Source organism: Poecile atricapillus, chromosome 15, assembly GCF_030490865.1.
Source record: "Poecile atricapillus isolate bPoeAtr1 chromosome 15, bPoeAtr1.hap1, whole genome shotgun sequence".
Taxonomy (NCBI): Eukaryota; Metazoa; Chordata; class Aves; order Passeriformes; family Paridae; genus Poecile; species Poecile atricapillus.
Window position 1 is genome coordinate 14,913,542 of NC_081263.1, and position 24,442 is coordinate 14,937,983.

Below are 24,442 nucleotides of genomic sequence, written 5' to 3' on the forward strand. Positions count from 1 at the left end.
AAAGAATTAAGATTTTAACCAAAATAGAAGCAGCTTATGAAAAAATTTGGAGTGGAAGAGATGAAAGGGAATTTGGGATAAAGGCAGTGTAGAACTGGATATGCTTGGTTAGAAGCCGGCCTGTGCAGGTCCTGCTTGCAAAGGGAATACAATGTAGCCAACAATTGCCAAAATCAAATGAATGCTCCACGGAGATAAATATAATCCCGTTTAAGTTGTATTTTTAGAAGGAGACAAGAAGGATGGACTATTGTGGAAGAGAAAGGGACCGTGTCTACACCTGCAGGCAAGGGATCTGAACTGTGTCCAAGAGGAGAGCTGCCAACAGGACACAGTCGAAAAGTTCAAGCCCGAGGAAAAGCAAGATTTAATTAAAAAGACCCCAGACCTATTTTAAAGAAAAACTGAGCATGCCCAGAGTGGCGTGGAGCTCATTACCATACGAGACGAGAGCAGGCGGAATCAGGCAATGAATATGCATAGGTGTATTGTGTAACCCTATGCATATGTAATACTTTGGGAAATAAATCGGGAATAAGGGGCCGTGGAGGACGCGCACGACTTTGGGAGAGGACTCCGGCGCGTCTCCCGGCCGTAATAATAATAAATATATCCTCCCTAACTTTAAATAGTTAGAGAGTCCTTTGATTTTATTGCTTCACTTGCTCTCTGCCCTCCCCTGCCCCCGGTAGTCTCGGCTTCCCCGGGATGGGGCAGGACACGCTGGAGCGCAGGAACAGCTGCTGTGCCCTGGGCTGCTCTTCAGCAGCTCCCACAGCCGTGCCCAGCGGTCCCTTGTCCTGTGCCAGCAGCAGCAGCAGTGTCTGAGCACCCTGAGCACCCCGGAATGCTGCGATCAGGCAGGCTCCAGCCCCTGGCCCTGTCCCACGGGACTGTGATGGGCACAGAACAGCCCAAAGCCCAGAGCATCCTCATCCCCCGCTGCAGGAGGGCAGTGCTGGCTCCTGCCTCGTCTCCCTCTGGCTGCAGCAGTGCCCGGGTGAGCAGCAGTGCCCAAAGCCACCGGGCATTCCGAAACCTGTGCTGGGAGAAACCTGGATCAACTGCTGATACTCAGCAGCAGAGCCTGGCTCCGGCTTGTCCTGATGTGAAACCAGCACACACTGACGGACAGCACTGCAAACCTGGACAGAAACAAGTTGGCCACATTCCAGATCATAATTTGTCACACTTAATAAAGGCAACTTTTTAAAATTTATTTACTTTGTGCTTATTTTGTTCTTTTAAAAATCGTTACTGTTTTTCTCAGCCCCTTTGTATTTTGTGTTCTGAGCTCTTCACTGACACTTCCATGACAATATTTCAGGACAAATTCTGCTTCAGAGCTGTCAGATGCCTGCAAGGGCCAGGCTGAAATCAGCACAGGTACTCTGCACACACACATCTCTGCAATACAGCCCTTTATTTCACAATTTCCATCTCACCTGTACCGAGGGAAACATCAGGTATTTCTTGGTACCTCATGTTAAATTTATCAGATCTTAAATTCATTAGATGTAAAATTCATCAGATCACAACAGATGGGCTCAAAATACCAGAGACACTGGGCCAATTAGCAGATTAAAGGTGTCCATGTTGGGTACATCTGTGATATACTGATGCTGCTTTTGAACAGAAAAAAAATGGGAAATAATTTGGAATACCTTTACTTCTCTTAGCCAAAATCTAGGGGCACAGATCTCATCTTCCAACTATCTTCAATTTTCTCTTTTTTTGCAATGCAGGCCATGATCCAGCAGAACACTTTGGAACATGCTTTATTTTAAGATTCTGGATAGTAACTGTGAAATTGTACTTTGGGATGTAGGAGTGCCCTTTTCAATCAAGACCATCGTCTTTTACTCCCAAACATATACACAGTATCCAGTATCAGAAGTTGGTGAATTCAGTTAATAAGGAGGAATTTAATCTTTCAAAGTGTTTTGTGATATTTCATGCAAAGTCCTGCACTGACTGTGACTCGACCACATATTTTGCAGCTGTCCTTAGAGAACCTCCATGCCTAAGGAACAGATCTGGGCTGGGACAGACCAGAAACCCCCAGATCATCTCCAGAAACACAAAACTGCCTCCTTCCCTTCCCATGGAGCCTGGAGAGGTCTGCTCCAAGACACATTTATGAACTCTCCATCCTTGGGCAGTGACCAACTCTAGTGCTGATGAAAGAGAAATAAATAAACATATTTGGTGTCCCTGTGGTGAAGAAAGTCTCTTCTTGGTGGCACAGAACACGTTGCAGATACAACACTGTGCTTCCCCTGTCCCAGCTGAGGGCATGGATGCACTTGGAACAGGAAATGCTGCTGATGGTGTTGTCAGTGGGAGCTGCTGTGCTCCTCTCATGGGTGGCTGCACTTCAGCAGAGCACGGTAACACCTCTGTTCTCACTCAGCCCAACACGCTTCGCTGGGGTGTTCTGAGATCCACAGCTCTCCAGTGGCAGGAGCAATTAGTCCAATTATCTGCTCTGTGGCCCTGACTACCTCAAAATCAGCCCATGGCATCAAGTGCCAGAAGGTGGCATGAACAGGGTGTCACAGGGTGCCTGGGGAGGAGGGTCAGGGTGAGTGCTGTGATCATCAAATCAAAGAGCAAGACATAAGCAGACATACATATATAATATGTACAGTGGCCATGGGTGCATTTGCACCATGAAGGAAAACATCACATTTTAGACCCCAGAAAATGATCAAACTCCAGATTCTTTTAGTGCCAAGTGTCTCTAACTTGCCAGCAAAAAGAGCAGGAAACATCCAAATGTGGGCTGAATGACCTAGTGCAGATGTCAGCTGGGGCATTCTTCCCTTCTCAATTTCAGACATGAAATGCAAGAGCATTCTTTTATTTTCACTACATGCTGTGGACAGAAAATTATCTCAGTAGTGCTTGGTTTGCTTTTTCTCTCACTCTCTTCAGCTTTCCAATAGATTCACTAGGACTAAAACATGGAGCTAAGGTACAGCCATGAATTCAGTCAGCAGAAATTCCCCAGTCTCTCTGTAGGAATGAGCCAGGCTTGTAGAACAGATTGAGATAAGGCAGTGGAAGGAAAGCTCTGAACCCACCTGAATGGTCTCCACATGGTCTTCAGTGATCTGTGGTTTTTCACAACTCAGTGAAGTACTGCTAAGATATCTCCAAAAAGTGTCTAAGAAAGTTAAACCTGTTACTATAAATCTGAAATTCACCAGTGAGGAGGTTGAACCTCTGTAAGAAAACTACTGGGGGGTGCACAAGTTGTTAGAGGAAGTTGTTAGAGCTGTTGAAAATCATTGGTCTGGTTACAAAATCAGACTGCCAGCGAGTCTGTGTAGCAACTGGATTCAAAATGTTTACTGCCAAAATTCAAGGTACGTAGTGAAGTGAGCAAAGGAACTTCCCTGGGATGCTGCATGCTGGTAAAAATCAGCTGGCCCAGATGGAGTATTAACCCAAATATTCCAGCTGCAGGTACCTACAAACACCACATCAGGCTGTATTAATTACTGGCTTACACTGGAGGCAAAGAAGGAACTTGTGAAAGACAGGGAGATGAGGATAATAATTGTCAATAATAACATCAGCAGCAGCAGCAGGTGTTTTCTCCCTTGCTCATGTTCCTGATCCCTAAAAGTAAGGTGCTGGCTAGAACTGGGCTTTGGAAAGACTGAACTATTAGCAAGACTGCCAAAGGAAAAGTGCTCCTGCTACTCCTGTAACAAGGATGGGGCTGCTTGCAATCCAAATAATTGAAAAATCAAAGGAGAGCTGGATGTTGGTGCTGCCAACTCCTCTGGTGCTGTCAGGGTGGGCAGAGCATCTTCCCAGCAGTGTGTGGGGCTGGAGAAGGGGCCACTTCAGAACATGCACATCACTGGGGTTGTGTGTCAGCCTTGGTCACAGAACACGTTCCCTGGGAGCTGCTACAAGATCGTGGCTCCAGCAGCATCTACACTCCTGGGGTCCTTCAGGCCAATGATGAAACTGTTGGTTCTCCTGGCCCCATGAACCAGGGACACCACTGGGACTTTATCCACCTGATGGCCCCTGGCCACAAGAAATTCAATATCTTCTTCAGGAAACTCACCTGCATGGATTTGAAAAGAGGAGTTGGTAACTAAAACCAGTGCTGCCTTTGATGTGAAGGTCTGTCTAACATTGCTGGGGTCTGCAGGGTGGGGGGAACCTGGCAGAGGGGCCTGCAGCCCATTCAGAAGGTTCCAGCTGGGAAAGCCGAGGGCCAGGGGCCACTGCCTTGTGCTATGGCTATGGGATGATCTACAACACCATTCAACAATGTGGAAGATTGTCCTCTTTGGAAGAAGAGGAAGATATGTGGTTAACACCAATTGTAGTTATTCTTCTTACAGAACATGAGGCAGTGCCCACTTTTAGTTACAAATAAGAGTATTAATGATTATTAGTCAAAATAAGATGCAAGAGACAGTAAAACAAGTTGCCAAATAATAAACTTTGTGCTAAGCCTCCCAACTTCCCCTGCATGTATTTCTTAATCTTCCAGACATATAACTCAGGTTGTTGCTCTTCTGCTTTTATTTGGTTCATTTGATAGTTTGTAATTTCTGTATAAGAGCCCAAGGCCCTGGAGTTGGGGGTGCAGCTGGACAAATGGAATATGGACACAGAAACCACACTGGTATTTAAGCTTTACATGTTGTGTCCTAACACGTATCTTGTTGATGCCAAATGTCCAAACTCCCAAATTAGGACCTTATGAAGTTTTAGATTTAATTCCATTTTAGTTTCCAAGTCTGCAGGGTGCACTGCAGGTCAGAACCTTTTTAGATTTTCCTCTGAAATGGGAAAGCCCAGAAACTTTGGCTATTTGGTGCGGAATGAGAACCAAATTTCACTTAATGGTGCACTGTGGTGAAGTTTGAGGAAGCATGAAAAACACCAAATCGACCAAAACTTACAGTAACAAGGACAAGACCTGACAGACTGCAGAGTGCCAGCAATGATGCTGTGTTTTCAGCACCGTCAAGCTACAGGCCTTGCCTTAAGCCTTGCCTTTTTCCCAGCTGCTGGAATTAAGAGACATGGACTGAAAAGTGAAGGAATATAATTTGTGTCAATGGGAATAAAGTGCAGGAAGCTTTGAGCACATGTCTGGGTGAAGTTGAGGCTGCAATCTTGTTGATTTGGATATTGTCTATGGCATCTGATCTCCAGAAGGATTTAAGGACAGGGCAAGGCCACTACTAGGAAATGAGCTGGGACAGAGGGAGCATTTGGGAGAAGCACCTGAAAGAGCTTGGAGAGCTGGTGCTGGAGGGGTCAGAAAAATTTCAAGGACAAGAGGGAAAGGACATGGCTCAGCAAAGGCTCCAAGCTTTGAAGAAGTTGAATTCTGATTTTTGTCTTCCTCAAAACCCTCCACACCCCTTGGGACCCTAGAAAATCATGACCTGTGATGCTTTCATTGCAGTGTGCTAGGAAAATCCTGCTCTTTTCCTAAACCTGATGGATTTGTAGGCTGCACCCCACCCAGTGTCCATACTCACTGTCAACCTGCAAGGTGTTGGACTGAAGCTCGGGGTGAAGTCGACCAAGTGACAGACTTTCACTCAGATTCTTGTTAAATGTTAAAACATTCAACAAAACCTGCAAGAGAGTAAATTATCCTCAATTATAAAAAAAATTAATGAGACTAGAAGCCAACTTCCTGAGCATCCCCCAAATTAGTGGCTCCAACATCTGCACATGCAGCAAGCAAAGGAGATTTTGAACCATTTACTAAACTGCATGAACTGCTGCAGGGGTGTGCACACACTAAGAGGTCCTTGGAATATGGCCTGGATGTTGTTGCATGTGAAGCAGGACATTTTCAGGATAACGTGGGCTTTTTGTCACATAGTTCCTGCTAAAGTAGCAGAGTTGTGTGTCTGGAACATGACGTAAGCTCTAAAGAAAGGTTACAGCCAAAAGCTCAGCATGTGACTTCTCCAAACAAAGCACTAGGAAGCAGTTCTTGGCTTTGGTTTTTCTCTGAAAAACGCTTTCCAAAAGGTAAGGAAACGGGGAGCTCTTCTCAGGCTTTTCTTTCCAGCAATCCATTACTGCTGTACATGCAATCAAGCTGTTGGCAAGTAATTCACCTCATTACAAATCATAAATTAAGAGGAACTGCCCAATTTATATTCAGTGTTGAGCTGGAAGAATTCAGTTGGGAAGGCCTTAAAAGGAGCTTTTCATGTGGAAAAGGTCTAAGGGCTGCCAGTTTCCTGCAATTCTCTGAATAACAAAATATTCCTTTTTTTCTTCATCATCCTTAAGATGAGTTTTGAACAGGTATTAGAATGACAAAAGCCATTATTGATTTTGCCAAAATGCTTCCCCACTACAATTATGAGCGGTGCCAGCAGAAAAGGTGCAAGGAAAATAAACTGGTAAGCCTTAGAGATTTGAAATAACCAAAGTGTGGAACTGGTGACAGCAAAGATTGAACCAATAACCTGTGGCCACCAGTTTTGACTCAGGCTGGGACAATTAGGAAGGGAAAGAAGGGGACTCTCCTCAGCCTCGCTGCTCTGGGAGGACACAGCACCAACCTGGACGATGCTGCTCAGGGCTCTGTCCCCGTTGTTGGCTCCCAGACACAGGTAGGTGCCACACATCCCCTTGGAGGGCCTCACGATGGTGGGCAGCAGGAAGGACCGCGGCCGCTTCCGAGGCTGAACGAGGTTTTGCTGCAGATGAAGAAAAGTCGCACCAAAAAATGTCAGCAAGCCAGCTCTTCCACAGCAGGAACATGGAGCTCATCACCCTCTTCCACAGAACCACCCCAGCAAAGTGGAGTGGTTTTACAATGCATAAGGCATCACTGGAAGCCACCAGCACAGTCTGCATTTGTTTCTTTCCAAGAGCTGAAGACATTTTTCCTGCTACCTGTTACTTTTTAACCTGCAGAGCAACAATTCATGAAGAGAGTGCTTAATACAAGTCCACACTGTTACAGTGCATCTGGGCTGCAGGGAAAGTAGGTAACAGTGTTGCTTGATAATTCTGGGTTGCAATAATAACTAATGGACATGGAGCCCTCTCTTTTCTCACTTTCAGTGGCTCATATAATGAAAAACAGCAGCTTTCTACAGGCTGTTGTCTCTGTTATTAATAAGGCATTAAATAGTTCCCCTGTTGTGAAGATAAGAATAAAATTGGGAAAAAAAAAGGTAAATAAAGAATTTGTCATGTCATTCATTACCAGCCTGGGAATGGAGTGGTTCATTGTTTTATTTTGCCAGGAGAAGTCCAACATCTGGCTGTTCAGGAGGATTCCAGAGGGTGTTACTATTCCACTGCCAAAGGGACGATTCAAAGAACTGAAAAGAAACACAAAGAAAATTCATAAAAAACATCCCAGTGATTTTTGTATACATTGAGGCTTTCAGGGCTCCAACTCTGTGCCCCACCTTGCCTTGACAGAGATTCTTTGGTGGTTCTCTAGGGCTGCTGAGATTGAGGAGAGACAGTTTCCATGCACTCAGGAGCAGGAGCCACGTATGCCACAGCAGCTCTGTCCCTCCCTGTGTTTGAGGATTCCCTTTGCTGTGGTGGATCTGCCTCCATTAGTCCTACACTTGCCATCACCTCTCCCTCAGGGATCAGATACAGGCCACTCCAGCCATGTTTCATGGCCAGAGCACTCTAAGATTGCACAGGGCAGAGCAGCACCAGCCCACACATCTGAACCCCATCTCTCCCATTCCTGTGCTGCAGGACTGACAGGGACAGAGCAGGTCTGGTCCCATCCTGTCCTGCTGAACCCACTCCCTCCTCCTTGTGAGCTCAGGGTGGAGGAAGAGGCCGATCCTTTACCTCACCACAGCGACGATGAAGTCATCGGGGCCCATGACGAGGACCTGGCTGGTGGCGGTCCCGCTCTCCAGCGGGGACTGAGGCGCGCGGAGGTCGGACGGGAAGGACTGGGAGTCATTGATCAGCTGCCGCAGGGAATTGGCTTCTGATTTGCTTCAGCGAGGAGGGAGGGAGGAAGGAAAGCAAGCCATGAACCTGGGGAGCTGGACATGTCCTGGTGTCTCTGCACAGCTAGGGGAGGGTGTTCCTGAGGAGCTGCATGAGGACAGGGGGCTGTTTCGGTTCACCCCAAGGAAGGAAGGGGTGACAAGGTGGCTCAGTCTGCAGAGAGAGGCACTCAAGTCTGCCATGAACCTCCAAAGGTTCTGTCCACCCCTGTTTGCCCTCAGCAGGAGTAAATCCACCCCCAGTGGCCAAGGTGACAATCCCAGCTGAATGCCAGTCTTCAGCAGGAGGACAAGTCAGGCCCAGCCCAATCACCAGTCATGGCTAAACCTGGCTCTGAGGTGGGAGGCTGGGCCAAAACCCCAGACCTGGCCTCTCCTGCACATCTGGCTGTTCTGCAAGGCTCTGAGCCCCACACTGGGGCAGGGAGAGGCAGAAGTGGAACAGGGATGGCTGTTTGTCTGACCCATTCAGAGGGAATGTTTAGAGGTGTGGGAAAGTGGGAGGAACCCTCAAGGTCAAGCTGGCTCCAAGAAACCTCTGAGTGAAGACATCCCATCCTGAATGACCCAACCCCAGAGCCTCATGGGGGCTCTGATCCTGTGAAAGCCCTGGGAGGACACTCGAGGTCTGACCTTTCCTTCATAAAACAGAGGGAGAAAAAGTTCAGGTACAGCACATCCAGGAATTATATCCAACTCACACATCCTGCAACTGCCACCGTGCCTGTCCTCCTCAGACATACCTCACCATGACTTCTGCTGTGTGAGTGACAGAAACGTCACCAGATGGGTCTCCCAGGTTGCTTGCCAGACTCAGGGCTATTTTTAGTGTCTAAAGAAAAGAAAGGAAAGAAAGGAGAAGAGGAGGAGAGGAAGAGAGTAGGAGAGGAGGAAGAGGAGAGGAAAAGAGAGGAGAGGAAAGGAGAGGGGAGAGGAAAGGAAAAACATTTATGTGGCCCTGGAAATACAATTTCTGATACTCCAAACTAGAAGAGGTATCTGGTGTCCTGGTGTGTTGGCTAAAGCTTATGAAGAAAAATTACCAGAAGTCTGGGTTCTGGGAATACCTCAGTGCAAAGGGCTGCCACATGTGGGTATGGGAACCAAAGAGCCTCAGTCTGGCATGGCAAACTGTGCTGGGGGAGCCAAGTGAATCCAGCAGCATTTGTACAACCACAGAATCACAAAATGGCTGGCATTGGAAAGGACCTTAAAGCTCATCACATTCCACCTCCCTGCCACGGGCAAAGACACCTCCCCATGTTTATCCAACCTGGTATTGAATGCTTCCAGGGATGTGCTAGCCACAGCTTCTCTGGGCAGCCTCTGCTCACCATTCTCACAGGGAAGATTTTCTTCCCTATATCCCATCTAAACCTGGCCTCTGGCAGTGGGAAGCCACAAGAGCAACATCCCTGGCAGGAGCTGATGTCCAGCTCAGTGGTTCAGCTTCACTGCCAGCTGGCAGACAGGGTCTCCAGGATGCCATTTACTTTCTCTTTCCATTCCTGAGTGGTCACCACAACAGCAGATACCAGACTGAATTTCAATGGGACAGGGGCTGCTGGACTTGCTGCTGCCTCTGGATCCCAGCTCTGCTGGCCCAGCACCAGTGCTGAGCAGAAATGAGCTGTTCTGCAGCTGCTGCCCAGCCCCTGGCCATCCAAACCATCCAAAGGGTTTGAACAGAAAGCATCAGTCCCAGCACACATCAGGGAATGATGGTGCAAAAGGAAGAAAAGATCTGGTTTCTCAAACATGCAGAATCCTGCCTGAGGCAGTCCATTGAAAATGGGAAGATGCAATTTCACAGGACACAGTTTATCCAGCCCTGGAACTACAGCATAGCCAGGGCAGAGCCATGAGGAGAGAGAGAGCTACTCCTCAGCCAAGGCAGCCTGTGCCAAGCAGAAACACCCTCAATGTTCAGCTTGCAGGTCGTGCCATGGTCATTCAGCACTCAGAACAGTCCACTCTCCTGCAGGCAGCCAGTGAGATGTGACTGCTGGTCTGGAATGTGCCACCCAGCAACAGCTTCTCCTTGGTTATCAACTGTGTGAAAGTAGAACATGACAAACCTCTGGGGAAGGAGGCATTTCCATGGAGCAATGTCCTGACCACCACACCGAGTTGGGGGGTGCACGGGCTTGGATGTGAGGGAAGAGCTCCATGAAAACACACAGAGCACACCCACCCCAGAGGTTAAGGACATCTTGGTTCTGGTTGTCCCAGGGTTGGACACCTGAAGCTGGCCTAGCACTGAACCTCAGCCACATGTTCAGCTGTGGGACCCAGACAATCAGGGTCACACATCTCCTCAAGTGACTGCCTTGGAGATGGAGGTTGCTGCTCCAGGATACAGGTGAAACTCTTATCAGAGCAGATGGATTCACCCAAAACTTCCTGAAAAGAGCTCAGAAATTACTCAGGTGAGTCAACCTCCTGTGCTTCTGCACAGTGTATAACACCTCCAGTTGCTGCATTATTGCTGAGACACTTCCAAGCACCTGTTGTCCTGTCTGCTACAAGGATGTAGTTAAATCCTCAATTAAAATTCACAGCTCATAAAGCCCAGCTGTGGATCTGTAAATTCTCAACTCATAAAACCCATCTGTGGATCTGTGGAGCATCTAAGAGCACAACTCTGTTTACAGAGCAGGACACAGAGCACTTACTCAACCTCCTGGGAAGCTGCAATGTTTAGGCAATACTGGAAAAATTCTGGACCTCAGAGATCAGGAGGTGGGCAAAAATGTAAACTATTTTTCCAATGTGAAGTATTGGGTCAGTTTTCCTTGTCATCACTGTGTAGAGGCTTTTCTTGCAGCACACCTTGCAGTGGCCAGGGCCACTGGAGCTAAGAGGTGAAGGAACTTGATGGGACCACCCTCAGGTGCTGTGGGGTCATTCTGCAGAGGTGAGCATGCACAAGAAATGGATGAAGCCACAGTTTGTTCTGAAAAAGCTCTTCCTAAGCAGGAAAGATCTTCCTGCTCAGCCTCTGAGACAGCAGCACTGCTCAGTTTTACATCTTAGCAGTGTATTTGCTCATTCTCCTCTGGGAATAACTTACAAACCCACAACCACAAAATAAATAAATCATTCTCTAGCTGCACGAGCAACTCAGCCAAATGTTGAATCTCCTCTTACCTCTGCCACCCAGTGCAAGATATTCCCTCTGGATCCTTGCTTTGTGATGTTAAAGCCCTCCAGGATGTTCAGTGCTGTGATCAGTGCAGGACCTGCATGTGGAGGTGGGGGGGTGAAAACAAGGTGTCCTGTGGAGGGAAGAGAAGGGGAATTAAGCTGCTTTTGTCAGATACCTTCCAGTGAGAGCACTTGTCCATGAGTCAGTGTCCTTGAGAACAGGGAAACCCTTCCAGATTAGAGGGGAAATAATAGACAGCAACATGATTTGAGAAGGGTTTCCCAGAACATCCCTGTTGTATCCTTCTGTTTCCTCATGAAGGATGAAGGAAGCCCAAACAGGGATGCTTTTTTTACCTCTGAAATTCAGTTCTTATTGGTTGGTTGTTGGTTTCTAGACTGCAGTATGGAAGAATGGAGATAGAATCATAGGAAACCAGAGTGGTTTAGGTTGGAAGGGACCTTAGAAATCATCCAGTTCCCACCCCCTGCCATGGGCAGGGACACCTTTCACTATCCCAGGTTGTTCCAAGCCCCATCCAACCTGGCCTTGAACACTTCTAGGGATGGGGCAGCCACAATTTCTCTGGGCAGCCTGTGCCAGGGCCTCACCACACTCACAGGGAGAAATTGCTTTCTGACATCTAATTTAAATATTTTCTCTTTTAGTCTGAAATCATTCCCCTTGTCCTATCACTATCTGCCCACATTAAAAGTCACTTTCTCTCATTTTTATAAACCCGTTTTACATACTGGAAGGCCACCTAGAAAATGGGTTTGCAACATTACAGCTATAAGCAAGGTAAGGCATTGATAGAAAAGAATGACATTTTAGAAACTTCTTGCATAAAGTTAGCTTTTTTCCCTTTGGGAACTGTCTTCAGCTATAAGTGCAACTTCTATTGAGATGCTGCCTCAAGATATGACCATGTTGCATCTTTAGACTTTCAATGGAATAAACATTTCAAAGTGCTGAAAATCTCCTGAGCCACCCATGATGCATCAATGTCAGCAGGGAATAGCAGGAAACTCCCTGGAAGGCTTTTCTGCAGACATTTCAGTGCAGCTTTGGCTTCAACTCTTGTTCAATGCTGTTGCCACCCCTTGTGAAGTGAAGAAAACTTTCCCTGGAGCTGCACAACGGGTGAGGGTGTACCTCGATAGATTGTGTGCACGGGGTCCTCCACAGTGACACTGTAATTGCTGAAATCTTCCTCCACCAAGACTCCTCCATAGTTGTGAACCTGCATGAGAGCAAAGCAGTGCACCCTGAGCAGGCTGAGCCAAGGCTCTCCGTGCTCCTTGTGCTGGCCCAGTGTGTCAAACACACTCCATTGAGATTCCTGAGCCAATGCTAGGGTCCTTAGGATACCTTGGAAATCTGTGCTTTCACAGTCCTGGTGACCTGGCTCACTGTTCAGCATCACAGGAAGGCTCTGCACTCATGTCCAAAAGCTCAGGTGCTCCCAGGACATCCTGTCTGCCCAGGAAGATGGGGATTGGCCCTGTCCTGGCTGGCAAACTGGAGTGTGTTAAGGGGTATTGAATACTGCCAGGATTATGGATCTGGGAGACAAGGAGCCTGGGAGTAGCAGGTGGCCATCACTAGAATTCTCAACTAAAAAAAAATTATCACTGTTCTCACCCTATTTCAAATTATTTCAACTGACAGTGGGTCTGCTGTAGCCTTGGCCTTCCTGCAAGATTCCTGTCAGAGGTTCAATGTGCCTGGGTTGGTAATTTTCATGAACACAGGAAAGATGGGCCATTACCTCTGCTGCAGGTCTTCTGTGTGAGTCATGATGGAGGTGAGGGAGGACCATCAGATGGTGCTGGGGCACTGACCATGCTCCTCAGGGCATGGACATGGCCCCAAGTCTGCCAGAGCTCCAGCAGTGTTTGGACAATGCTCTCAGGGAGAGGGTGGGATTGCTGGGATGTCTGCATGCTCTGATCTCTAACCCAGACAGCTTCTTTGGCAGGAAAACTCTTCTGGCAAAACTGAATGAATCACTGGAGCAGGACAGCTCATGCAGGCCATGCTGTGGGGCCAGAATGTCAAACAACCCCAAACCTGCTGAAGATGTCTTTCCTACTTGGGGATGTCTGTTTCTTTCCTAGAGAAAAGGCTGGTTGAACCCCAGGGCTGTGCTGAGCCAGGACCTGGCTCCCCAGACCCAGCCAGTGGGAAATGGGGCACAAGGAGCAGAAAAAGGGGAAGAAGCCCCAGCCAGCAACACACTGCAGACATCTCAAATTCACCAGAGAGCACTATTTTGCACCTGTGCCTGGAAGCAAAGAGTGGGTGTTATGGAGCTATTCTTGATTTTGCCAGATGGATACCCTCCCTGTGCTGCAACAAGAAACACTTTCTGAAGGCAGCACTTTGCTCTGGAACAAAAGCTGGAATTGTGCACTGGATCCCAGAGCTTGTCAGCGTCTTTGATGTGGGCCTTTCTCCTCCACAGGGAATTTGTGCTTCCCAGAGGCAGCTCCCAGGTCAGGGGAACATGGTGACAAAGCAGGGTTTAGCTGTGGAGATGCTCACAAGCTTGGGAAACTTCCTGCTCCTCATCCTTCACCTCTGCTATAGTTCAGGTGAACTGTGCATTTCTAAACACAGAGCCCACAGATGTCTGAGACTTGAGTGGAATCAACACATTCCAGATTCTTGATGAGCTATTGAACGAGCATCATTTGAACCATGGTGGCTCAATAAAACGGTGCCCTGATCACCCTGAGTGCAGCCACACAGATATTAAAGTTGTCATGGTTTATTGGGAGCTTTTTTCATCAGAATTACTTTTGTCTGTTCTGATATTTTTTTCCAGACCACCTCTAACAGGAGTTAAATTAGGGCAACCCCAAGTGGGACCAAACCTTTCTCATCCTCTGCTCACAAGACTCACAGGTTTTTTTTAACCATCTTCCTGGAGTCTGTATCCTACAGTGCCATTAACCACAACAACTCATTTCTCAACAGTTTCGTTCTTGGGGAAAAGGCTTTGTCACGCAAATGAACAGAGCCCAGAGCCCAAACAGATTTTTTTTTTCCTTCCAGACTGTCCTATTTATAGAGGAAATGCAGGTTTAACTTCTGTAGACTGTGGGAATGGCCTCTGTGTCACTTACACCACTGCAGGGACAGGAAAGGGAAGCATCTGTCCCCATCATTGTGCTGGCACTTGGCTTATCTCCAGTGTGTCACCTTAAGCAGGTGGCAGCCCCAGGCCAGCAGGTGACAGGGGTAGTCCTGGCTCACCTCAGAGATCATCTCTTGGGTCAAGTTTCCTCTGTAGAAGGCTGACACCCCTTCTTCCCCCAGCAGCTGCAGCACGGCCGCAAGGTCCAGGCGCCGGACGAACATTCCAGGCAGCAGGGGCTGCCCATCCGGCAGGAAGATCTCGTGGAATCGCTCAGAGTAGTTCAGGTCCTTCACTTCACTCAGGGCTTTGGCTACAGGTGAGAAGGGGAAGGTTCAGAGAAAGCAGGGGTCAGGAAGGTGCAAAGGACCTGCAGTCACTGTGCACCTGATGGGGATATTGGAGGCCTGCAGCTGCCTCTGGCCCTGTTGTAAACTAAAGGGGGGCTGGATCGTGGGTCCTTTGGAACTGGGAAAGAAACCCAAAGAAACCCCAGCACCCTTCCCTGTCTGGCCCTGGGCACTGTCCAGTGTGACTGCTCTGCCCTGGCTCTGCCCAGCCATGGCACAGGGCTCCTGTTTGGCTGCCACCACGCTGTCCCAGAGCAGACTGTGCCTCACGCATTGCTCAGCTCCCAACACCATCCATCTCCAGCTCCACAAAGCCCTGATTTCCCATGACTAACCCCCTGCATTCCCAGCTGCCCTGCACAGTGAACTGCCCTGGTAGGTACTCACCCAGCTCATGTGTGACATTAAAGCCGTTCTGGGCGACGCCGGCCGTGAGGCCCAGCAGCTCAGACCACGGGAGTCTGCCAGAGGAGAGAGGATAAGAAGAAATGGGCCTTGGAGGGGTGCAGTGGGGCAAGGTGGTGGGGACAGGCACAGGGCTTGGCTCTGCAGTCAGAGGTTCCTGGAAGACCAGGCTGTGGGGCCAGCAGTGGCCAAAAGGAGCAGTGAGCTTTCAGTGCTTGTGTTTCTCCTTAACAAGATCATCTCAGTGCTCCAGGACGTGCCCCAGAGAGGAACGGCAGTGCATGGATGGGGGAAGGGGCGTCTCAGCAGCAAAACCTCAAGCCAGGCTCTGGTCCTGAGCAAGTCATTCACATCTCTCTGTATCCCAACAGAGCACCAAGGACAGGCACACCTCTTAGGATCCAGCTAAAGAGAGAATGAAAATGCACAGACATGCGAGGCAATGTGCTGCATCTCTAACAGAACATTTATTGTACATCTTCTTGGCCAAAATTTCACTTTGCAGAAAATGTGACTTAGCTGATGGGTTTTTTTTGTGCATGAAATAGCAAAAAATAAACATCTCTTTCAACACAAGCCTCCAGGTACCTCTTAGCTAATGGTTTTGACTGGTGGCTGAGAACATGGTCTGATGGCAAGGGCTCGTGTGCTTCCTGCGGGGCCCTCAGGGCACAGCCTTGTGTCTCACCTGCCATGTAACTGGTGTGCCTGGTGCATTCCTTGGATCATGCCTGGCACCCCCACGAGCAGACCTGGCTGTAAAATAGGAAGGACAAAAAAGAAGAGAGAAATCTCCTTTCCATGAGGACATGGGACACAGTCCCCAGTTGGAAGTCAAGGAGGTCCAAGTCACGTTTACTCTGGAATTTTCTCCATAGTTAGGAGAGGGGAAGAGGTCTGTAGCAACAGAATTTACTATGGAATAAAAGGTTTTGGAAGGAGAGAGGCAAATTCAATCTTATTCTCAACCCACTTTGATCAGGAGAGGTAACTCAGCAGAACGACCTGGGATTATGCTCCTTCAGGGGCTCTTGTTCTCCCAGCACCCTGCTGCCACAAAGGTGCCTCCTTACTCCCCAAAGCTCTGCAGGCGTTTTGGGGCTGATAAAGAAGTGTTTTCCCCAGATTCCCCATGTCTGTAGGGCCCAAGATCTCCCATGATGAGAGAGATTGTTTGTTGGTTTTTTAGGCATCTGCCTCTCAGCCTGAACAGTTGGAGGGAGGAGAGCTGGAGACCACAGCCCTGGAGGCAGTGGCTGTGGGATACTGTACTCACCTTGGTGTCCTGCTGCAGGTCCCCTTCCAGTGGGATGCCCAGGGGAGCCACCTCACGGAAGTCGATGACCCAGCTCCTGTTCTTGCGGATGTCGTGGACCAGCATCACCCCGCCCCTGCGGCGAGACAGGGTCAGGGCGCGGCCCGGCTGCTCCTGCAACAGCCGCTGCCGCAGAGCTTGGGTGGCACTGGGGCCACGGCCAGGGTCAGGACACCAGCCCCAGCAGGGCCCCGGGATGGGTGGAAGAGCAGGGAATGCTGCTGGCCTTCCCTAGGGCACACACCAGGACAGCCAGGGCACGGTTGGTGTAGGACACAGGCTGTGCTGAGCCTGGTGAGGCTGGAGCAGTCCCTGCCTGCCTGGCCAGGGAGCCGCTGGCTCTGTTCCCCTGCCAGCTTGGGAGCAGCTGGGATTTTGTTTCTAATCTGAGTAGTTTTGCAACAAAAGAGGGTGTTTGCTTACAGAAGCAATAGGTGGTGCAGCTAGAGCAGTGCTTTGATTTATGTAATGCTCCTGAGCCTTCCTGCAGAGCCAGGAGCACCAGGCTTATGTGGATGCCACCCTGGGTAAGGGCTGGAAGAAGGCCACCTCCCCCCAGCAGCTGCCTGGAGCTGGGCTCAGCCTCAGCCTCAGGAGCAGAGCTTGTGGAAGGCAGGACTCAGGCTCTGAAAGCACTGGGACTGAGCCCAAATTTCCCTGCCTGGGGGTCTCTGTCCTGTGCTGACAGCTGGGGGCACAGGAAAGTCACTGTAGCAGATGTGGACACAAGCACTGCCTGATGTTACAGCCCTGGCACCACACCCTGAGCCTGGCACTGCCACCGAGGCATTTCTCAGCTGCAGAGGGACTTTTGACAAGGCCAGAGAGTGACAGAAAAAGGGGGAATGGCTTTACTCTGACAGAGGGCAGCTTTACATCAGGTATTTGGAAGACATGTTTCTCTGTCTGAGGGGGAGGTGGTGGGGGCACCACCTGGTGCAGGCTGCTCCATCCCTGGAAGAGTCCAAGGCCAGGTTGGACAGGGCTTGGAGCAACCCGGGATAGTGGAAGGTGTCCCTGCCCATGGCAGGGGGTGGAACTGGATGGGCTTTTATGGGAACTGTCAGTGGTCAAATAAGACATTTTTAGGCTTCAGACATGAGCTTGAGCTTGTGTGAAACTAGTTCTCACTCTGGCCTGAGAAATCATAAGGAGGAATCCAAACAATCTTTAGAGAAGGAAAACAACCTCTGCAGGTGTTTGTCACCTTGTTGTTTTCTTGCAAGAAAAGGTCAAGGGGTGGTGTTCCCAACTGTCCAGTGATGGTGATGTGTTGGTTTCATGACCAATGAGAGTTTTACCTTTCGGACCTTCTGGGACCTGTCTATAAAAGAAGATCTGGAAGAATAAAACTTGCTTTCTTGTGCAACCCATCTAGAGAGTCTGTGTTGTGCTTCTGCGGCCGTTCCTAATATACTGTGACAGGCTTTAAGGTGTCTCCAACCCAAACCAGGCTGGGATTCTGTGAAACCACTCACTTGAGGACAGCTGGAGACAAGAGCAGGGGGCGAGTGCCCCACACTTACCCTCCGAGCCCCGAGCTGTGGGGGTTGACGATGCCGGCGCAGAGGGCCGAGGCGATGGCTGCGTCCACCGAGGAGCCGTGCCTGGCCAGCACGTCAGTGCCCAGCGCGGTGCAGCGCGCGGCGTCCGTCACCACAGCCCCGCGGTGGAACAGCTGCCGGACAGGAGAGGCTTGTGCTGGCCACTGCTGCTGCTGCTGCCCAGATCCACACCCACCAATGAGGCACCTGAAGCCTGGGCCAGCGCTGAGGCTGTGGCTGATCCAACAAATGCCAGTGGGAACCGTATGTCCCTTGGCACATCCCCGCTCCAGGGAAGCTGCAGGTAGCCAGGGCCACCAGCTCAGACAGCTTTCCACACTCCATGTCTCCCTCTGCCCCTCACAAGCCCAGAGCTGTCCCTGTGCTGCAGCCAGGCAGTCACTGGGAATGGGGATACAGCTGCAAAAAATGCAGCAGCCTTGTGCCACTGGTGTGCTAATGCATCACATGATATTTTAAAGAGTTGATTTCATCCTTATGGCACAAATTGCAGCCTCACAACAAGAGCCAGGCTGACCTGGGGACATGCAAAGACAGAATGGCCATGGCAGCACATGGAGATCGTGATGGTGACTCCTGGCTGACTGTGACCCTGACAGAGGTTCTGCAGGAGGATCCAACCCTGTGGCCATGCTGCCTTGGATTTGCAATCTAGCACTGGACCATGGGACAGATTAGCAAGAGGTTCACCTCTGTTTTCAGCTATTTCAGCTATTTCCCTGCTTGGTCCCAGATGAATCTTCCAGAGGTGAATCTGGGCATGTATGCCCATAATCCATAAAGCTCTGTCCAAGTGGACAAGATGCCTACTGCTTAACTAAGGATTATTTTCTGAAAGCACTCCAATCTGGCTCAAACCACAGTGGCACAGTGTTTCCCCCCAGCAGCACCCCCAATCCTGCCTGACACAGTCCCCCACACCCTGGCCATGGGGCAAGCTCTGAGAGTCTGGCTCGGCTCTCCAAGTTCAACCTTCAGGTGCAGGAAAAGGCTTTCAAGCCAATTTGGGGTTGAACCAGGCGAGACTGAGCACCCAGGGCCTCACTGACACCAGCCATGGCTCCCCAGTACTCCCCTTGCCAAACTGGTGACCAGGAGGAAAGTCTCGGAGCTCTCCCATCTTTGGAGCCAAAGCCCCACCATAAAGCCACTGTTCTGTCTTACCTGAGGGTCCCCAAAATAGATCTGCATGATGAGGGCCACAGTGACCCCTGTGGCGAAGGTCAGGCAGGCGGTGATGATGACGGTCAGCCCATCCTGCCGGCAGCTGCAGTCTCCTGAGAAGGGATCCTTGCTGGTCTCCTGCAGGGGGGACACGTCCTGGCTTCCCATCTCTGAGGAGGACGAGGGCAGGCGCTGGAGACGTGCAGACTTCAGGAAGGACTCTGGGTCTTTGTGGGCAGCAGGGAGAAAACAAGTGTGAGTTATTGAGCAACTTGGGGCTCTTATTGCAGTGTTTACTCAGCACTAACATTACACTGAGCCCCTTCAAGCATGGCTATCAGCTTCCCTATTGATCCCAGCTGCCAGGAGCCTTTCTGGCTCAGATACTGCTTTGAGTCATTTTACTGATCCTTTTCTTTAGCTCTGGTTATTCCAAACTGACTTCCCTGGAGATTAAGAGAGACAAAAACCCCTTGAATTTTACTCCATTTCAGTCCATTCATCAGTCTTCAGGGATAGGCCCACTCCTATGCTCCATTTGGAGGGGTTCTTAAGACAGCAAACAGGTCTCAGAAATGTAGTGGGACTGAAGAAGAGGAAATTAAGATACTAAAAAAGATGCAGCAGCTTTACTTGGAGTTGTGATTGAGCTAAAGCACCTGAGTAAAACAGAAGTAAAGCAAAACATTTGGCTAGGGCACAGAAAATACCTCTAGGGAAGCGAGGGCAGAGAGGAGCAAACCTGCAAACCAGAGGCCTTGGAACATCCACTCGCTCCGCTGCAGGAAGGACTCTGCTTTAATTCCTTGCTTCCTCTGGCAGATGAGGCCCACTGTGAAATGAAGCCACACACTGGACACCCAGCTCCAAGATGGCAAAGCAGCAGGGCAGAGGTTTGCTGGGCCTCAGCAGGATGAAAAAGTCTCTTTTTTGCTCTGAAAGATGCCTTGAATCTCTGTGAGTCTCAGCTGCTGCCCTTGTGGTGGGAGGAGACCAGCTAAAGATGCCCTGCCCGTCCCCTTGCTGCCAGGCACACGGAGCTGCTGGGGCAGCTGTGAGGTTGTGCCCATCCCTCACAGGCTCTGAAGGGGACCAAGTAGCTCAAGGCATCATCCAGGGCTCCTAGAAGAATTTTTTCAGGGGCTGCAGTGCTCTGTGCATCCACAGTGGAAAAAGAGGGGCACCAAGTGGAAAAGACAAGATGAGAAAGCTTGTTCCTCCGTAGAGATGTTTCCTGAGTTTGGAAAAGGAGGGGGGAGTGAGCAGGAAAGCCCATATCCCCCATCAGCTGCCTGTCTGCCAGCCCAGTCCTTGTCATGGCATTCACATGACCTGGCTGCAGCTCTCCTGAGGCCAGGGAGGAAAGGAGTTTTAATTTCAGTGATGCTGCAACCAGGACTAAACTCCCACAGCCAGGGAATCCCCTCTGGGTGAATTTAATCTTGTTTGTGCTGTGGTGGTTTAGGAGTGGGACTGGGAAAGGCTCAGCTTTTCCAGGCTGAGCCTCTGAGCAGACACTGAGCCCTGCATGGGCTTGTCTGGTCTGAGTGAGCTGGACTGAGTGGGAGGAGTGGGTGGTGGCCTTGGTGGGGTACCACAGCTGGCCTGGCAGTGGCTGCAACTGGGCTGGGCTGTCACATACAGCCCCTGGCACACCTGAGTGAGGCCCCAGCCCCATCTGCAGGGAAACAGCGAGGACTGAACTGGACCATCTGCCCAATCCCTCCAGGACACCACCCCTCTGCTCTGCTGACAGGCCAGCCCAGCACAAGGGGACATGAATACCTAGGAAGCAACTGTGGAAGAGGGCAGACCCCAGCCCTCCCACCAAGAAGTACCTCCATTCTCTGCCAGACATGCTATTTTTAGTCTCTGACCACCGGTGTCGCATAGGGACAGCAGAGCTGTGGTGTGGGGATGGGAGCAGCTGGAAGGGGTCACTCGGGAGCAGTGGGAGCCAGAAGCTGCCTGCACAGCCAGTGTACAGCTGCCCATCCCACCACCAATGTACATGCTTTGAAAGAGAAGACACCAAATCCCTCTTAGCTTCCATGGGGCCATGAAGGAGACATGGCTTTATTGGGGAGCTAATGCTTTGGAGAACCAGGGCCACCTTGGGTCTGGAGCTGCTGCAGAGGAGACAGCAGAGACTGGAGCTGTTGGTGGGCTCTGTAGGTGCTCCAGCAACAAGTATCAGAAGCAGGAGCTCTCTTCTCCAGCTCCCCCACTTGCAGGCATTGGCACTGCTAAAACTGCACCAGATTCTGGGTGTGTGACGAGAGGCCTCGTGTTCCCAGGAAAGTTGTTCCCACACCCCTGCAGGCAGCAGCTTTGCCTCAACAGTCAGGAGAGCACAGGGTGGGAACGGGCAATGGGAGCTTCACCCATGGGCACGGTGGGACAGGGCAGAGGGCAAGGGGAGCCTGGGGCTGTGCAAACATGGGCCTGGGGGCTGACAGGCACCCAGACTGAGAGCCCAAGAGGGGAAGGGCAACACTGCTTGAAGAAACATGACATAGGGGAGAAACAGCATTTCTCTCAACTATGGAGGAGGAAGAAATCAGTTAAAAATAGGCAAAGGATTTTCTTGCAGATCAAATGATCACCTGACTTTATTCCAGCTGAGCACCAGAGGGATGGAGCATCCCAGACTGAGGGATATGCAAGGAGCACCCCAGGGTGAGAGGGACGCTCAAGGAGCATCCCAGGTGGAGAGATGCTCAAGGAGCATGCAAGGAGGCCATGCACAAATGGTCCGGGCTGGAAGGCCAAGCTGGCTGTGGGAGAGCACATTCCAGGCTTTCCTGGGAGGCTCTGTGCTGAACCCCTGGATCTGTGGCTCAGGGTGAAGGCGGGGCCGGGGCCCAGGGACGGCCGGGGAGCCCGGGGAGCCCGGGGAGCCCCGCTCCGGGCGCGGGGCCGAGGGCCGGGGGTGCGGGGGGCCGCGGGCGGGCTCTGCCGCCGCCCCTCACCCGTGTCCTGCTCGCCCAGGAACGCGTCCTCCTCCTTGCGGGCGCGGAGGCCGCTCTCGGCCGCGCCGCTCGGCTCCTCCTCGGGCAGCCTCGGGAAGCTGGTGATGCTCATGTAGTCCACGGGCGAGCCGGCGGCCAGGGCCCGCTGCCGGCCCGGCACCGCCTCCGCCGCCGCCGGCACCGCCATCGCCGAGTCACCCCGAGCGGGGTCACCCCGAGCCGGGTCACCCCGAGCCGAGTCACCCCGAGCCGGGTCACCCCGAGCCGAGTCACCCCGAGCCGGGTCACCCCGAGCCGAGTCACCCCGAGCCGGGCCCCACAGCCGGGCCGGGCCGGGCCCAGCGCTCCCGGTCAAACGGAGCCGCCCCGCGCCGCGCCGGGCGGAGCCGCCGGAAGGGGCCGGGCCGGGCAGGGGCGGCTCCTCCCCGGGGCCGGGGGCGCTCCGGGCCGCTCCGCCGGTGGGGCCGGCACGGCAGCCCGGCCTTGTCCCGGTGCTCCGGGGGCAGCCAGCACCGGCACCCGGGATCGGGCACGGCTCCAGCCGGGGCCGCTCCATGGCCCGAGCTCCCCTTCGCCCCGGCCCCACCGCAGCAGGAGGGTTCGCGTTCCGGGCCAAGCCTCCAGGGAGCTGGATCCCACATTCCTCAGTCCCACCTCTAGAAGGCTGGAAGAGTTTTCCAGGGGATGTGCCCATGCATTATGTCGCTGCCACAGCCAGCCATTAGCGGGGGGCTCGCATGTCACCCCTTGTCACGGGACAAGGGGGCACCAGCACCATTGGGACCATCAGCAAGAGATGCCGTGACATTGCTCCAGAGCAGCCTCTGCTCTCTCTCCATCGCTGGCTGCTCATGCCTGCGGCCCTCTGGGATGAGAGCTGGAGACCGTGGTTCCCTCTGCAGCTCCGTGCCTTTGGGTTGGCGTTTGCAGGTGCAGCTGGCCAGGCTCACCTGGCACTGGTGGCTCCCTGCTCCTGGCTCAGGTGTCGGGAGGGACTGAGGCTGCTGGGCAACACAGGGAGCCAGCACAGAGCCGGGAGAGCCCGAATGGGGACACAGGAGCAGCCGTGCCCGGGGCAGCCCTGAGCTCTGGTTACCAACAACTCCCATTTGGCAAAGAGTTGTGGTGGATTTATGTACATTGAGAGGCCTGGACTGCATCAATGTTTCTGAGATCAAATTGGCTGAAACATTTAAATTTTCCCCTATGCTTCTTCTAGAGATCGACCTAAAAATCACCAATAACGTAACTGAAAGATGGAAAATGTTGTTTCTTTCCATGGTCCAAGTTTGTGAAAATTCCTTATCCTTGCAACAACACTGGCCTCTCCCGACTTGGCACACACACTTGGCTCTTTGGCTGCCAGATCTGAAAAATCCATCTACTGCCTTAATGTATCCTGGACATCTGTTGTTTTGGGAGGCAGAGCATGTGGAGTACTGGGCTGTTTGGCTCTGGGGAGGTCACCTGACAGGCAGGTGTCCTACTTTCTCATCCTCCAATGAGCCAGCTAATCCCCTGCATGAGCAGCTCTGCTGGTTCAGTGCTCTTCAACACAGGGACTTGTAAATCTTCCTTTGCTGAGGCACTGGCAAGGTTTTGGTTGTGCCTCCAGCAGCCTGAGGGCATTATGGCCATTTCCAGCCATAGTAAATAAATAGGAACAGGGACAGGAGCAGGATAGTTTGGCTTTTGCAAACCAGTCTCAGCCTGCTCCACTTGCAGGCATCACTCCAGTTCCCCATCCCCAGCAGCTGGAGGAGTTTCTTCCCCACCACTGTATCTTGCCCTACCCCAGGCCAGGAGCTATGTCCATAGTGCATCCTCTTCCACCCACTGCCTGGGGGGATCAACCCACTAAGCCAGCCTCTGCCTCTCTGGTGTTTATGACAAACCTAAACCAATTGGCTGTGGCAGGAGAATCCACCTCAGCCCCTCTGGCCAGTGACTTGCCACCCCCCTCGGTCATGTGTGGCTCCAGCCTGAGCAGCCCTTGTGGTTGTGGTGGGGCAGAAGGTGAGAGCCCCGGTGAGGGAAGGTTCATGTGACTCTGTCCTACCACAGATCAGATGCCATGGGCTCAGAAGGAGCCACGCTGGGGGGCAGTGGAGTCGCTCCTCAGAGCTGTGGGTCAGCAGTCCAGGATTCTCCCCAAGGGTCAGCAGGAAACTCCTTGAGGCTGAGAGCCCTCAGCTCATTGCATAGGGATTGTGCATTCCAGGGTACCCTTCTAAAATCTCGAGAATTTGTACAGTTGGGTAGTTCTGACTCTACTTCACAGCACAAATCTGTATTCAAATGCTGGCTGAGGTTTATCTAGTTTAATTGGTTTATAAAAGAAGTTTATTTGAATATATTGTCTCAATGTTACAAGC

At 51.4% G+C, this 24,442-nt stretch overlaps 1 protein-coding gene across 2 annotated transcripts; it reads right to left on the reverse strand.

Moving 5' to 3' along the window:
* Positions 1-1,207: 1,207 nt before the first annotated feature.
* GGT7 (gamma-glutamyltransferase 7) lies at positions 1,208-22,349 on the reverse strand. Of its 2 annotated transcripts, XM_058850732.1 has the most exons (16): positions 22,068-22,349; positions 19,838-19,927; positions 19,096-19,322; positions 17,893-18,044; positions 16,328-16,442; positions 15,740-15,807; positions 15,034-15,107; positions 14,416-14,609; positions 12,310-12,397; positions 11,157-11,284; positions 8,750-8,838; positions 7,840-7,992; positions 7,226-7,343; positions 6,573-6,710; positions 5,526-5,625; positions 1,208-4,087 (listed from the first exon to the last, which is right to left on the reverse strand). In XM_058850732.1, exons 1-16 carry the CDS (start codon positions 22,252-22,254, stop codon positions 3,924-3,926), a joined length of 2,085 nt encoding a protein of 694 aa, XP_058706715.1. In that variant the 5' UTR covers positions 22,255-22,349; the 3' UTR covers positions 1,208-3,923. The 2 variants fall into 2 exon arrangements, with proteins under 2 accessions (XP_058706715.1, XP_058706716.1); XM_058850733.1 differs by lacking the exon at positions 19,838-19,927 and having other exon boundaries at positions 1,209-4,087.
* Positions 22,350-24,442: the final 2,093 nt, after the last annotated feature.

Bases quoted from the DNA above. Each gene is read 5' to 3' on its own strand.
- GGT7 (XM_058850732.1), bottom strand. From the start codon at position 22,254: ATGGCGGTGCCGGCGGCGGCGGAGGCGGTGCCGGGCCGGCAGCGGGCC. The intron at 19,928-22,067 runs GTGAGGGGCGGC...TTCATTTCACAG, and splicing joins CCTGGGCGAGCAGGACACGG to TGGGCCTCATCTGCCAGAGG. The intron at 11,285-12,309 runs GTACACCCTCAC...TTCCCTCCACAG, and splicing joins CGTGCACACAATCTATCGAG to GACACCTTGTTTTCACCCCC.